Source organism: Ruditapes philippinarum, unplaced genomic scaffold (genome assembly GCF_026571515.1).
Source record: "Ruditapes philippinarum isolate M1 unplaced genomic scaffold, ASM2657151v2 ctg910_1_1_1_1, whole genome shotgun sequence".
In the NCBI taxonomy this organism is placed as follows: Eukaryota; Metazoa; Mollusca; class Bivalvia; order Venerida; family Veneridae; genus Ruditapes; species Ruditapes philippinarum.
Genome location: NW_026863552.1, coordinates 1 through 12451, shown reverse-complemented (window position 1 = coordinate 12451; position 12451 = coordinate 1). Strand labels below are relative to the sequence as shown.

General features: G+C 31.9%; 1 protein-coding gene across 3 annotated transcripts; it reads left to right on the top strand.

Moving 5' to 3' along the window:
* The first annotated feature begins 412 nt into the window (after nucleotides 1-412).
* LOC132722465 (uncharacterized) lies at nucleotides 413-10860 on the top strand. Of its 3 annotated transcripts, none has more exons than XM_060706970.1 (9): nucleotides 413-458; nucleotides 2061-2175; nucleotides 3160-3229; nucleotides 5139-5285; nucleotides 5639-5802; nucleotides 5935-6045; nucleotides 8154-8266; nucleotides 9390-9531; nucleotides 10720-10860. In XM_060706970.1, exons 2-8 carry the CDS (start codon nucleotides 2089-2091, stop codon nucleotides 9406-9408), a joined length of 711 nt encoding a protein of 236 aa, XP_060562953.1. In that variant the 5' UTR covers nucleotides 413-458; nucleotides 2061-2088; the 3' UTR covers nucleotides 9409-9531; nucleotides 10720-10860. The 3 variants fall into 3 exon arrangements, with proteins under 3 accessions (XP_060562953.1, XP_060562952.1, XP_060562954.1); XM_060706969.1 differs by having other exon boundaries at nucleotides 413-510; XM_060706971.1 differs by having other exon boundaries at nucleotides 446-510; nucleotides 2047-2175.
* The last annotated feature ends 1591 nt before the right edge of the window (nucleotides 10861-12451 follow it).

Here is a 12451-nt window from a genome sequence, read left to right as displayed (position 1 = left end):
TCTTCATTTAAGCCTTCACAATAGATTTTTATCTTGTCCAAGGCTGCCCATGAGGGCACATATTTATCTAATGAAGAAAGATAAGATTTGACTAAAATTTCCCAACAATTGTTCAAAAAAATTTACAGCCCTATTTGTCCATAATCTTCCTTGCTATACAAATGAGCTTTTATAAGGTGCTAAGTTTATACTGGAACATACGATACGTTATAGTACATCCCAGGTTTATATAGGGTACAAATGGTGGTACAACCGGTGGTAGGAGCTCCTACTCAGGTACGTATATTATTTTCTGACACCCAGTACAATACCAAAAGGCAATGAACTTCAGGACTTTGAAAATTTCGTCTTGAGAACGGGGCAGGGCCTCATCGTAGTTTTTGCTGGAGTTGTCTACCTTGAATCATGACGTCACGTATCTTACGAGTTGTTTACAAATGGCCGACATTTGACGGCAGGTGCGTCCATAATTGTATTTTATTTTACTGATTAAGTAATCGGTTTCCTCCTGTAAGTATCTACTTTAACACATAAATCATTTTTAGCTATATCATAGTTGTCGCAATACACGAATTTTAAGCAAACTGTCTTTAAAAGATAAAACTTTAATGATCTAGAAAAGAAAACACACACAATTTTAAACAACAACAACAAATCATTTTAGGATACATTTCGAGTTTAAAATTGCGTTCACTTGTAGAAAAAAAACTCATTTCACGGCATCAAGGAAAAAAATGCTTTTTCTTATAATTTGTGAAAAAGGTGCCATTTTTTCTTAATTTAACAACTGGATTTTTTCAAGATACTGATCAATAATGTTTAAAATTAAGAATGTGGCATTTTGCCAAGTAATTTTCTTTGTAGACCTATAATTGTACAAGGCTGTACTGTATTGTAGTATAAATATTTAAATGTTTAGTGTATGGTCTTTATAAATATTGATAGATCAGAGTGAAGGATTTCAATAACTAGTTTTTCCATGCAGTATCTTTTTTTTTTCTTATTACTACTGTATTGAATATAGTTATAATTTATTTAGATTTATTTAAAACTTGTCATATGCAGTGTTAATGGTGACAATATTTGTGAGATATAAGTCTTATTATTGTCTTTTATTTAGAGTTATTTTGCCCCTGAAAGGTAGTGGGGATGGAAATGATTCTGAGCTTGAAGTCAAGAAGTGAAGTCATTTAATTAAGCTTCATGTTGTGCTGATTTGGTTTATACAGAATTTATTTTTAGTTCAATTGTGTAGGAAGCTATTAGCTTATAGACACACTTTCAAATCCATTTCTGGAATCAACAAGTAATTAATGAGCAATGAATGTAAAGTTTCTTGACGGTGTTTGAACCCATGCGGCCAGTGATCATTATATTACTAGTCTGACGCGTAAATGACTCAGCCATGCCGCTACACCATGCTGATTTACTTTAGTGATCAGGGGAATTAACTATGGATTTGAACTTTTTACAGTAAAAACCCGCAAACCAGATCTCCACTTAACCAGAGTCCTCTGTAAAGTGGACATTTTCAGGGTTCGAATTTTTCCATTCTGTTTGCATTGTAATTTGTATGAAAATCCTTATAAAATCAGAGACTTGGTTATTCCATATATCAGACATAAATTTGGAAACAATTTTTCTTTTGTTTACAAAATTTTAACTTGAAGAACAGGACATATATTTCAAAGTATGTCAAATGAACGTGTCTTTGTTTTACAAGTATACAACACACAGGTCAGTCTGAGGTCACTTCTTTTGTTTGCAGTATTTGCAAACATACCTCATGATAGCTAGATTGCCCCTGTGAAAATGGAAGAATGTGTTTGATTTATGGTGGCAAAATCACTTGATAATGCTATTTTAGTGATTCAAATTCAGACTGCAAGACAATTATGTTTTGAAAAGGAGGAATAATTTGTTTGTTGCAAAGATAATGCACTTGTTTTGGGATTACATATTGATTTTATATTCAAGACATCTGACATAAATACAACTAACTTTAATTTTATTATATATAACAATCTTAGTATGTAAAAGATATAGACATTCATTTTCAGGATTTGCTAGAGAAAAGAAATAATAACTATGGCAACAGGTGGACATGGCAGGGAGAGAATGGGGCCAGAAGGAGACTCTGGTGAAGATAGTGACAATAAAAACACTGTCACCACAGTAAGAAGGTTTTTATATAGAAATCCCCCAGATTAGTATTTTAGAAAATATGTGTTAATTTCAAAAGGTTAAATAACCTTTCACCTTTTATTGAAACAAAGTATAGATCATACCTGGTCAGGGTATTGTTATACAAGGCCTTTTCCAGCTAATTTGGGAAAAGGTCCTTTACATAAATTGGGAAATAATTTTCTACTTTTTTGGAAATTGGAGAAGTTGAAAAATATACGATATGATTGTATATGGTAGATTTTTCAACTTCTCAAATTTCAAAAAAGTAGAATATTTTTTCCCAATCTATACCAGGGACTCTAGGTTTTTAACATGTATATGATCTTATAACCTATCCCTTTTAAAAAACAAGTCAAAACCGTTTAATTTTTCTCAAAAAGTAAAAAGTCGGTTTTATTTTTGGGCAACTGTTTGGATTTTTGGGGGAAATTGGAAAATAAAGAGGCTATTTTGGATTGGGAATAGGTCCTTATTTTGGTCCCTAGTGATAGGGTATCAAACTTTTTATTATGTAATAATTTAATAATTTACATGGTATTAATATGTAAAATATTTATCCAGGAAATTCATAACCTGGAATGACCCTTACCCTGCTAGAACTGATTTGCCTTAGCCACTAGTATAGAGTCTGACCAGTCTGCACATCCATGTAGTCTGACTATAGACTCTATACTGTTGACAGATAGGACATTTTTATCCTCATTTCCCTAGAATTGATAATGGACAGTTCTAAAATAGAAAATGGACATTAAAGTATTTCAGCAGGTTATTTAGGGCTAAGATAGAGAATAAAGTAATTATTGTATTTGTTCTAAAACTAAGTCTATAGGGAGTGAACTATAAACACCATTATACAATGCAGCTTTCATTGCAATTAATAAGTTTAAACAAGGTATTTATTATATTATTTAATCATATATCAGCGATATTGTACACTATAAATGAGAGTTTCAATTTTTTATTCATTTTCAGACTGTTAAAACAGAGACCACCACAGAAGAAGTCAATGTTACACAACAAGTGGAAGAAGAATATAAATATGGTATATAACTAATATAAATGACAAATTCAAAATACATTCTCAACATGTATATCAAAGTAATGGTGTTTTTTTTCTCTATCAATGCCGGTTTTTCATAACTTTGATGGAACAAGTGACTTATTGAGGTTTCTGGTTATTCTTACAATATGTTCTTTTATTATCCTAATTTTTGTGCCCCCACCATAGTGGCGGGCATTTAGATTTACCCTTGTCCGTCCGTCCGTCCTTCCGTCCGTCCGTCCGTTCACTTTTGTGTCGCAAGTAACTCAAAAAGTAATTGACCTAGAGTCATGAAACTTTACAGGAATGTTGATCAGCATGTGTAGTTGTGCACCTGGGTATTTTCGTCTGGATATTTTTAGTATTTTAAGAGTTATTGCCCTTGACTTAGTAAAATTTTGCAATTTTCAACTTGTGTCGCATGTAACTCAAAAAGTATTTGACCTAGAGTTTTGAAACCTTACAGGAATGTTGATCAGCATGTGTAGTTGTGCACCTGGGTATTTTCGTCTGGATATTATTAGTTTTTTCAGAGTTATTGCCCTTGACTTAGTAAAATTTTGCAATTTTCAACATGTGTCGCATGTAACTCAAAAAGTATTTGACCTAGAGTCATGAAACTTTACAGGAATGTTGATCAGCATGTGTTGTTATGCACCTGTGTATTTTCGTCTGGATATTTATAGTATTTTAAGAGTTATTGCCCTTGACTTAGTAAAATTTTACAATTTTCAACTTGTGTCGCATGTAACTCATAAAGTATTTGACCTAGAGTCATGAAACTTTACAGAAATGTTGATCAGCATGTGTTGTTATGCACCTGGGTATTTTCGTCTGCATATTTTTAGTATTTTAAGAGTTATTGCCCTTGACTTAGTAAAATTTTGCAATTTTCAACTTGTGTCGCATGTAACTCAAAAAGTATTTGACCTAGGGTCATGAAACTTTCCAGGAATGTTGATCAGCATGTGTAGTTGTGCACCTGGGTATTTTCGTCTAGGTATTTTTAGTATTTTCAGAGTTATTGCCCTTGACTTAGTAAAATTTTGCAATTTTCAACTTGTGTCGCATGTAACTCAAAAAGTATTTGACCTAGAGTCATGAAACTTTACAGGAATGTTGATCAACATGTGAAGTTGTGCACCTGGGTATTTTCGTCTGGAAATTTTTAGTATTTTCAGAGTTACTGCCCTTGATTTAGAAAATTTTTGCAATTTTCAACATGTGTCGCACGTAACGCAAAAAGTATTTGACCTAGAGTCATGTTACTTTACAGGAATATTGATCAGCATGTGCAGTTGTGCACCAGGTATTTTCGTCTGGATTTATTTAGTATTTTTAGAGTTATTGCCCTTCACTTAAAAATTTTTTGCAATTTTCAACTTGTGTCGCAAGTTACTCAAAAAGGATTTGACATAGTCATTAAACCTTATGGGCAGGTTGCTCAGCATATTAAGATTTGCACCTGGGGTTTCGCTTGTGGATTTATCCAGTATTTGTAGAGTTATTTCCCTTGACTTAGTAAAAAGATTGACAGAACAGTGGCGCGGTGGGGGCACCCGTGTCCTATGGACACATTTCTAGTTTTAATCTGAAAAATAGGGATGCTAAAAGTAATTGTCTAACTAATTTCCCAATAAATTCACAATTCATTATATTAAACTAAATAGAATAAAAGATTGTTATTGCTGTTATGTATGCAGTTATATTCATTATAAACATATAAAATGAGCTTTTAATGGGCTACAAAGCTTCTGCAGTGGTCAACATCATTTCTTTCTGTGTAAACATGTTACCATAATTATGTGATCTTTTATTCTTACAGTTTATATAATTATTATTGTCCATCACATTTAAAGAAAGATTTCATTTTGTATAAGAATATAAACCTGTAATGTATGTGTTTCAGAGCCACCAAAGTTTGATAATACGTTACCAGATTTGTATCGACTCCTTGAGACAATGGAGAAGGAAGAGGGTGACCTTGGCAACAAAAAGCAACCTCCATCACTGTTTACTAGACCAGAACATGTTGAAAAATACCAAAAAATCACCAGTATGCTAAATTATGTGTTATTTTGTTGGTTTTTGTTTTTTTAATTGAGAACATTGAAATGTTATTTATATTTATTTATAGTGTATTTAATGTTTCTTTTATATATAATAGAAAGTGAAGAGTTTCATTTAACTAACTGCAGACAGATTTCTTGCTTGGTTAGTGATAAAAAGTAAAAATTGTAAATAGTATATACATTATGCTGATTAATGGAAGATGTAAGTACATTGTTATTATTACATTAAAGCACAGGTAATGTTTGTTGAATTTATCTCTCTTTGATATTATCATAAGGTACCCCAATTATAAAAAATTTGATAACCTGAACATTTCTTTTTTTTTTCCTTTTTCAGAATTGAAGCTTGAAATGGAAGAATCAGAGATGAGTCCGTACCTTGATCATTTTGAGGCAGGAGTACGTGATGACCTGTTGATGATTGGCAATGTTTCATTAGAGGACGTACAGACTGAGGAGAAACAACTGAGAGATGAACATATACAATATCTTGAACAAGAGGTTTTTATCTTCAATATAAATACAATACTCAAACAAGAGATGCCTTTTTTTCAATATAAATTTCAATACCTGAAACTAGAAGTCTGTGCCTTCAATATAAGTAACTATATAACTAATGATATATATTTATAGGCTAACGAGGCCAGGAGTCGACATCAAGAGTTACTTAGACGTGAAGAAGATGCTAAGAAAAGGGTGGCTAAATACACTCAGGATAGGAGAGAAGATCTTCAGAGAAGGGAGGTAATAAACAACCTACTTATTATAGTATTAATATGTATGTGTCTGTACCAATTGTCATACCTTTTCCTTACCAAAGCTTGCATACAAATGATATCAGTCATTTTGTTAAGCTTAATATTACTCGAAAACTTTTGAAGATATTTACTTTTAACTTGGAATACTTGTTTCACTATTAAAATTGGGAGGCATTTCTTTTAGGCAAATAACCTTGAAAGGTCATTTTTATGCATCCGCAGGGTGGCATATTAAAATCGCAATGTCTGTCTGTGCTTCCCCACTTAACATTCGTGTCCAGAATGTAACTTAGTCATGCACTAAGTATTTAAAATAACTTGGCACAAATGTCTACCACATCATGATGATATGTCTCATCTAATACACATGTCCCTACTTTGAAGGTCACACTTGTAGTTTGAAGGTACTCATTCTCACAAGAAGAGTTTGAAGGTACACATTCTTGACTGGACTGTAACATTGTCATGCATTGAAGAATTTTAAAATAACTTGGCATCAAGACAGCATGTCACGTCTAAGGACTATGTGACTACATGTATCTAAAATGGGCAAGGTCACACTTACAGATTGAGGTTCACATAGGTTTTTAGACTGTAACTTTGTCATGCATTGAAGGATATTATAGAGTAACTTGGTACAAATGTTCTATACACAAAATTGTGTCGCATGCAAAAAGCTGTGTCTCTACCTTTATATATGCATGCATTTATGTGTAGACTTTTACCTTCTTTTGCAATTAACAGCTACCTTAAAGGTCACTTTTTTGAATATTCTCAAAAACCATCAGATATCTTCACTGTAACATGTTTACTATCAAAGGAAGATAATTCTGACATGCAGTTTTTCATATAATCAGTTCAATCAAAATAAACGCTTTTCTTAAGCTTTAGACGTTTAGTCTTCTTCAGAAAAAAATGACATTTTTTTTATTTATTTTTTTTTTTAAAGCAGTTTTTTCAGAAATATACTTTCATTCAAGTACTGATAAAAATGGAGCACACAACCCTTGCTTTACTGAAGAAATTATGATTAAATTAGAAACAATTCTAATTTTGTTTAGAAAAAGTCATGTGCTGGAGCCTTGTCCTACTTATGATAAAATAGAGGAAAAAACTACATGTACTATGTTCTTTCATATTCATGTGCTTTTATCAGGCAAGAAGATATGGTTCTGTGGTAAGATATTGGGCTACATATCTCAGATGACAAAAATCCTATACCTTACATCTTAACAGTACTAATAGTCTAAAATAAAGCCCCATTAACTATAAGATATTACCTTGCACTTGGAAAACATTTTAGAATCATAGGTTCTGAATAAGTGTGAGCCAGTGACTTGTTATATCATACTGAATAGATGTCATGCTAATGGTTTCAAAAAGTCATGTGATGTAAGAAAACCAGTTCAAGCACCTTGAATCAATGATCTCGAATCTGCACATTAGTATCTTGTTGAACATGTCACAAACCTTGGAAAATGGTGGCAATTTTTGCGAGGAAATTTGTAGGAATTAAAAACTAGATGTAAAATTCTTGACTTTGACAATAGTATCCTGAATGAGTATCATGAGATTTAATAAGTATTATTACAGTAAATGGTAGTATACATTTTCAAAAGAGTTCCAATGACATGTTATTAGAATGTGATAACTGCACAAGGAATCTTTGATTAAATTATTGTTCACATTTTAATTTGCTTATTTGATCACTGTTTTAGATATGATTTATTTGTGTTTCACGTCTATCCTTTTGATCAAAAATATTTTCTTGTAAGTCTTCAATTATTTGTAGGACAAAGCAAGTTACAGGTAAAGATACCATGAAAATATAAGAAATATTTATTGAGATATTCTATATATAAAGTTGTCTAATTCATACTGGTATATATTTTTAAGTATTATTGTATTTATTCTATAGAATGACATTATAACTAAGAATTTGCCATTTGAAAGGTAGGAGTATACTATTCTTGTAGTCATACCTGTGTTGTTATATTCAATATTTTATTGTAAATACAATTATAAAAATCATGTGTTTATATGAAATACAGCATTATGTAGAATGTCATGAAATATTTTGCTGATATTTTTTAGGAGATGATACGACAGAGGGAGAAGTTATTGATGGAAAGATTACATCAATCATTTCGCGCCGTGCTGAAAGTCAGCTTATCAGTGTACTTGAACGAAGGAAGGGTGAAGTTAAGGTAATAAATTTGTAGATAATTTAGTCTGCTGTAAAACAAACTTATTCCCAAAGTATTTTGGCAAAGAGAGATAATATAAAAATATTTGACTTTATGAAGAAAAGTAGGGGTGTCCTACTTACCAAGGCATCATCATTGGCATCTGTGTAACACTTTGTTAAAATATTTGCATTCAGCATCATCAACCAATAATGATATTTGTTTGTATGTTTGAAATAAGTGTGTTATTCACACACTTATTTCAGAGCATAATAGTAGGTAACTATCCAAGGTCCATAACTCTAGCAGGGATAATGACAGAATTATGGTGCTTCTTTGATCTTAGAAAAATTTTTGGTTAATGTTTTGCATGCAACATAAATCTCTAAAATTACTGAAGACTTTAGGTCACCTTTCAAAGGTCATAACTCTAGCATGGATATTGACTAAAAGCCCTTTTTGAACTTAAAAAAATCATTGATAAGGTTTTGCATGCAACATTAATCTTAAAAAATACTTAAGCTATCACTTGAAACACAATACATGTCATCAGGATCATAACCAGAGTTAGAAAAGTTATGATTCATATTTTGCTTGCATCATTTATCTTTAAAAGCAATTACCAATTGTATTCACTTGAAACTTGATTCATGCTTTTTGAATTACAAATCAAGGTCAATTTTCAAGACACATAACTCTGGCTTGGACTTTGATTGAAATAAGGCCATTGTGACCATAACAGATTCTTTTGTCAATATCCATAACTATCTCATGTATGTTATTTGTATTTTTATGCCCCCTTCGAAGAAGAGGGGGTATATTGTTTTGCTAATGTCGGTCTGTCTGTCGGTCCGTCGGTAGACCACATGGTTTCCGCTGATAATCTTGAAAAGTATTTATCAACAAAGTCTTCATATTTCACATAGTGATTGGTCATAACTAGTAGATGACCCCTATTGATTTTGGGGTCACTAGGTCAAAGGTCAAGGTCACAGGGACCTTAAATGTCAAATTGGTTTCCGCTGATTATCTTGAAAAGTATGTATCACAAAGTCTTCATATTTCATTATGTTAATAACTTAAGTATTTGCTTTTGCTTGAAAAAAAAATATAAGTAACAATCAAACTTTTAATATTTTTTCAGTCATTTTTTGGTGACTTGATGATGACTGAAGTGCAGTATGGTGGGACAAGAGGTCGAAGGTGGAAAGTAGACTGGAACTTGACACCACAGCCTGTTCAAGTAAAGTTGAAATGTTTACGTGGTGTGAAAGATAAACTTCCTAGTAAGTCTTCCTCTTCATGTTTATGTGTTTTTTATGCCTTTATATGCCCCACTTTAGGAGGGCATTAGATTTTGCCCTTGTCTCTCTATCCACACTTTTACAGGTGATCAGTATGTGAAGTTGCACATTTTGCTTTCTCTTGTGGATTAATTCAATTTTGTTAGTTATTGCCCTTGACAGTAAAAAATTCATAATTTTGTGTTGTGCGTAGCTTAAGTATTTGACCTAGAGTCATGAAACTTTACAGGAATGTTTTGTCAGCATGTTGTAATTTTGCACCTGGGGGTTTTGCTTGTGGATTTATTATTTGTAGAGCTTTTGTCCTTGACTATGTAAATAATTGCAATTTTCAACTTGAGTTTTAGGTAGCTCAAGAAAATAATTGACCTGGAGTCATGAAACTTTACAGAAATGTTCCTCAGCATGTGTATATTTATTCTGTATTTGTAGAGTAATTGCCCTTAACTTAGTTAAAACCATTTACATAATTGTTGTGTCATTTGTACCTCTATAAGTGCTTGAGCTAGGATCAACAAATTTTATAGGAACACTGATTAGCATGTGAAGTTTTACCCCTGTTGTTTTCGCATGTGGAAAAATTCAGTTTTGTTAGAGTTATATCTGTGTCCTATGGACACATTTCTAATTACTCATGTATTGCATTACGTATATGTAATTTATATGTCCTTCATACTAATTTAAAAACTTGTGTATCTTAACTTCTTTTGAACCAATTATAATTAGCAGTGGGCTTTTGTCCTTTATGCCAAATTGAAGCATTGGTCTATTTTCCAGTGTCCTGTAAGCTGCTGTCCCAGGGGGGCTATTGTCCTAGTGGGTTATTGTCCTAGTGATCTATTGACCCAGTGAGCTATTGCCTATTTCCCATGTTTTAACTAGTCAGACAATGTATAAATTGGCTAATGTCTTCATGAGGGTCAGAGGATGTGTCATAAATGTCACATGACATTGGCATCCTTGTCCCATTTCTAGTTATTTTTGGGATATTAAGATAATACATTAATTTCATAAATAATACAATAAACAGACAATCCACACAAACACGAACATTCAGTAATTATTTTTTTATTGCATAAAATAATACAGAAATTCTAATGTATATTATACACAACAACAAAAATGGAAGTAGTAATAGACCTAGGAAGATAAAATGTCTACTATTTTCAGGGGGACGTTATGTAATGATGGTATCACTATATGACAGACTTGGAGGGAATATCCTCCGCTGGAGTGAGATGAAGGGACAGCATTGGGGAGCGGCCACAGCTCCTGTACATCATGAAGGAGGATTTCACAATGTGGAACTGAAGGTTGGTACTTGTTAGAAGTTTGTTTCAATTATAGGATAAAATTGTTCAGTTTAAATTTATTTGTCAGCATATTTTTCAAAAAGGTAAAGTGGTTGATGAGGATATGAATCACTTTTAGTGAAGATTTAGTAAAGTTAATTTTTTCTAGAACACAGATATTAAAAGATTGCTCTCAGTCAGTAATAAGTCGTCACCTTGGCGCAAAAAGTACTGTAACTGACATTTTTGAAATTTTACAGGAGACACAAAAAACTGATTTGTTCATTTTGAGTAAACCCTTTTAATTCCAGACAATAATGTTAAAATATCATTAATAAGTATTATTAAATTGGTTTTAAACATTACAATTATTCATTTATGGATAAAAAGTAATTAGACATTCTTCTTACACTTACATGACTTTTTGCACTGAGATTTTAACGCAAAAAGTGATGTAAGTGCACTTACCATAGTTTTTGCACTAACTTAATTTTAAGTATTGAAGTTACTGCATTGCATAGACATTGAAAGATGTTTATTACAAACAAATTAATTGTAAGGTTTGTTTAAAATAGGTCATTGTGGATTATGAACCACATTTAATACATTAAACATATGAAAGGAAGTTTAAAAACTGAAATATTTCAACATTAATTTTAAACAGTAACAGTAAATCCAAAGCAGTGTATTTTTTTTAATTTTAAAGTAAATGTAAGCATTAATCACAACAAAATTACATGAAAACTGCAGACTCACTTGATAAAGTCTGTACAATTGAGCAATAATGAAAAGTGCAACATCCCTCACGCCCCTAGCACTGACTTAAGCTTAGTCAATTTTCAACGCTTAAAAGTGCTTACAGAGGACAGAAAAAACATAACAACAATGAAGTGAATTACGTGACAACTTATAAATCATGTTTTTTACTGTTGCCATTTTTCTAATGGTACAGTTTATTTATGTATTTGTTATAAAAAGGGGGGCATTTGGAGATGTATATATCATAATACCTATGTCTCAATAATATCCAACCATCACAGGGACATAGACTTTGAGATTTTGGATAAAACCACCAGGAATCCTGAACTTTTCTGAACATTTTGGTTGGACGTAAGTCTCGATTTTAGATGAACCTGCTAAGAATCCTAAACTTTTCTTGTCCAACATATCCCAGTGAGATCCTTTTATATTATATCCCATGAACAGACTTCAATTTTTATAAATAATTTTGTTTTCATTGCTTCTTCTTTTCAAATTTTGATATATTGAATTCAAATTGTCTTATTTCCTGCCACCAAACTTTAAACATTATACGCCATATCACTATCATGGTTTAATAGCTTTGATTTTATATAAAAATTCAGATTATTTTCTGTGACATAATGTGGTTTGGGTCTTTGAAAATTGTGATTTTTCTGTTAATTAAAGTGTTTAACATGCACGACATAGAGAATGAACTGAGTCATTCCAATTTTTGATAATAGACACCATTCTATATGTATGAATGCATGGGAGTTGTAGATGCACCACATTAGACTTAACATACTAGCAATTATGGTTTTGACCAATATATTATTGAAACAGATTACATGTCTTTGTCTGCCATGTTT

Excerpts from the sequence above, each read along its gene's own strand:
- LOC132722465 (XM_060706970.1), top strand. The coding sequence starts at position 2,089 with ATGGCAACAGGTGGACATGGCAGGGAGAGAATGGGGCCAGAAGGAGAC. Across the intron at positions 2,176-3,159 it reads ATAAAAACACTGTCACCACA|ACTGTTAAAACAGAGACCAC; the intron begins GTAAGAAGGTTT and ends ATTCATTTTCAG. Across the intron at positions 5,286-5,638 it reads AAAATACCAAAAAATCACCA|AATTGAAGCTTGAAATGGAA; the intron begins GTATGCTAAATT and ends TTCCTTTTTCAG.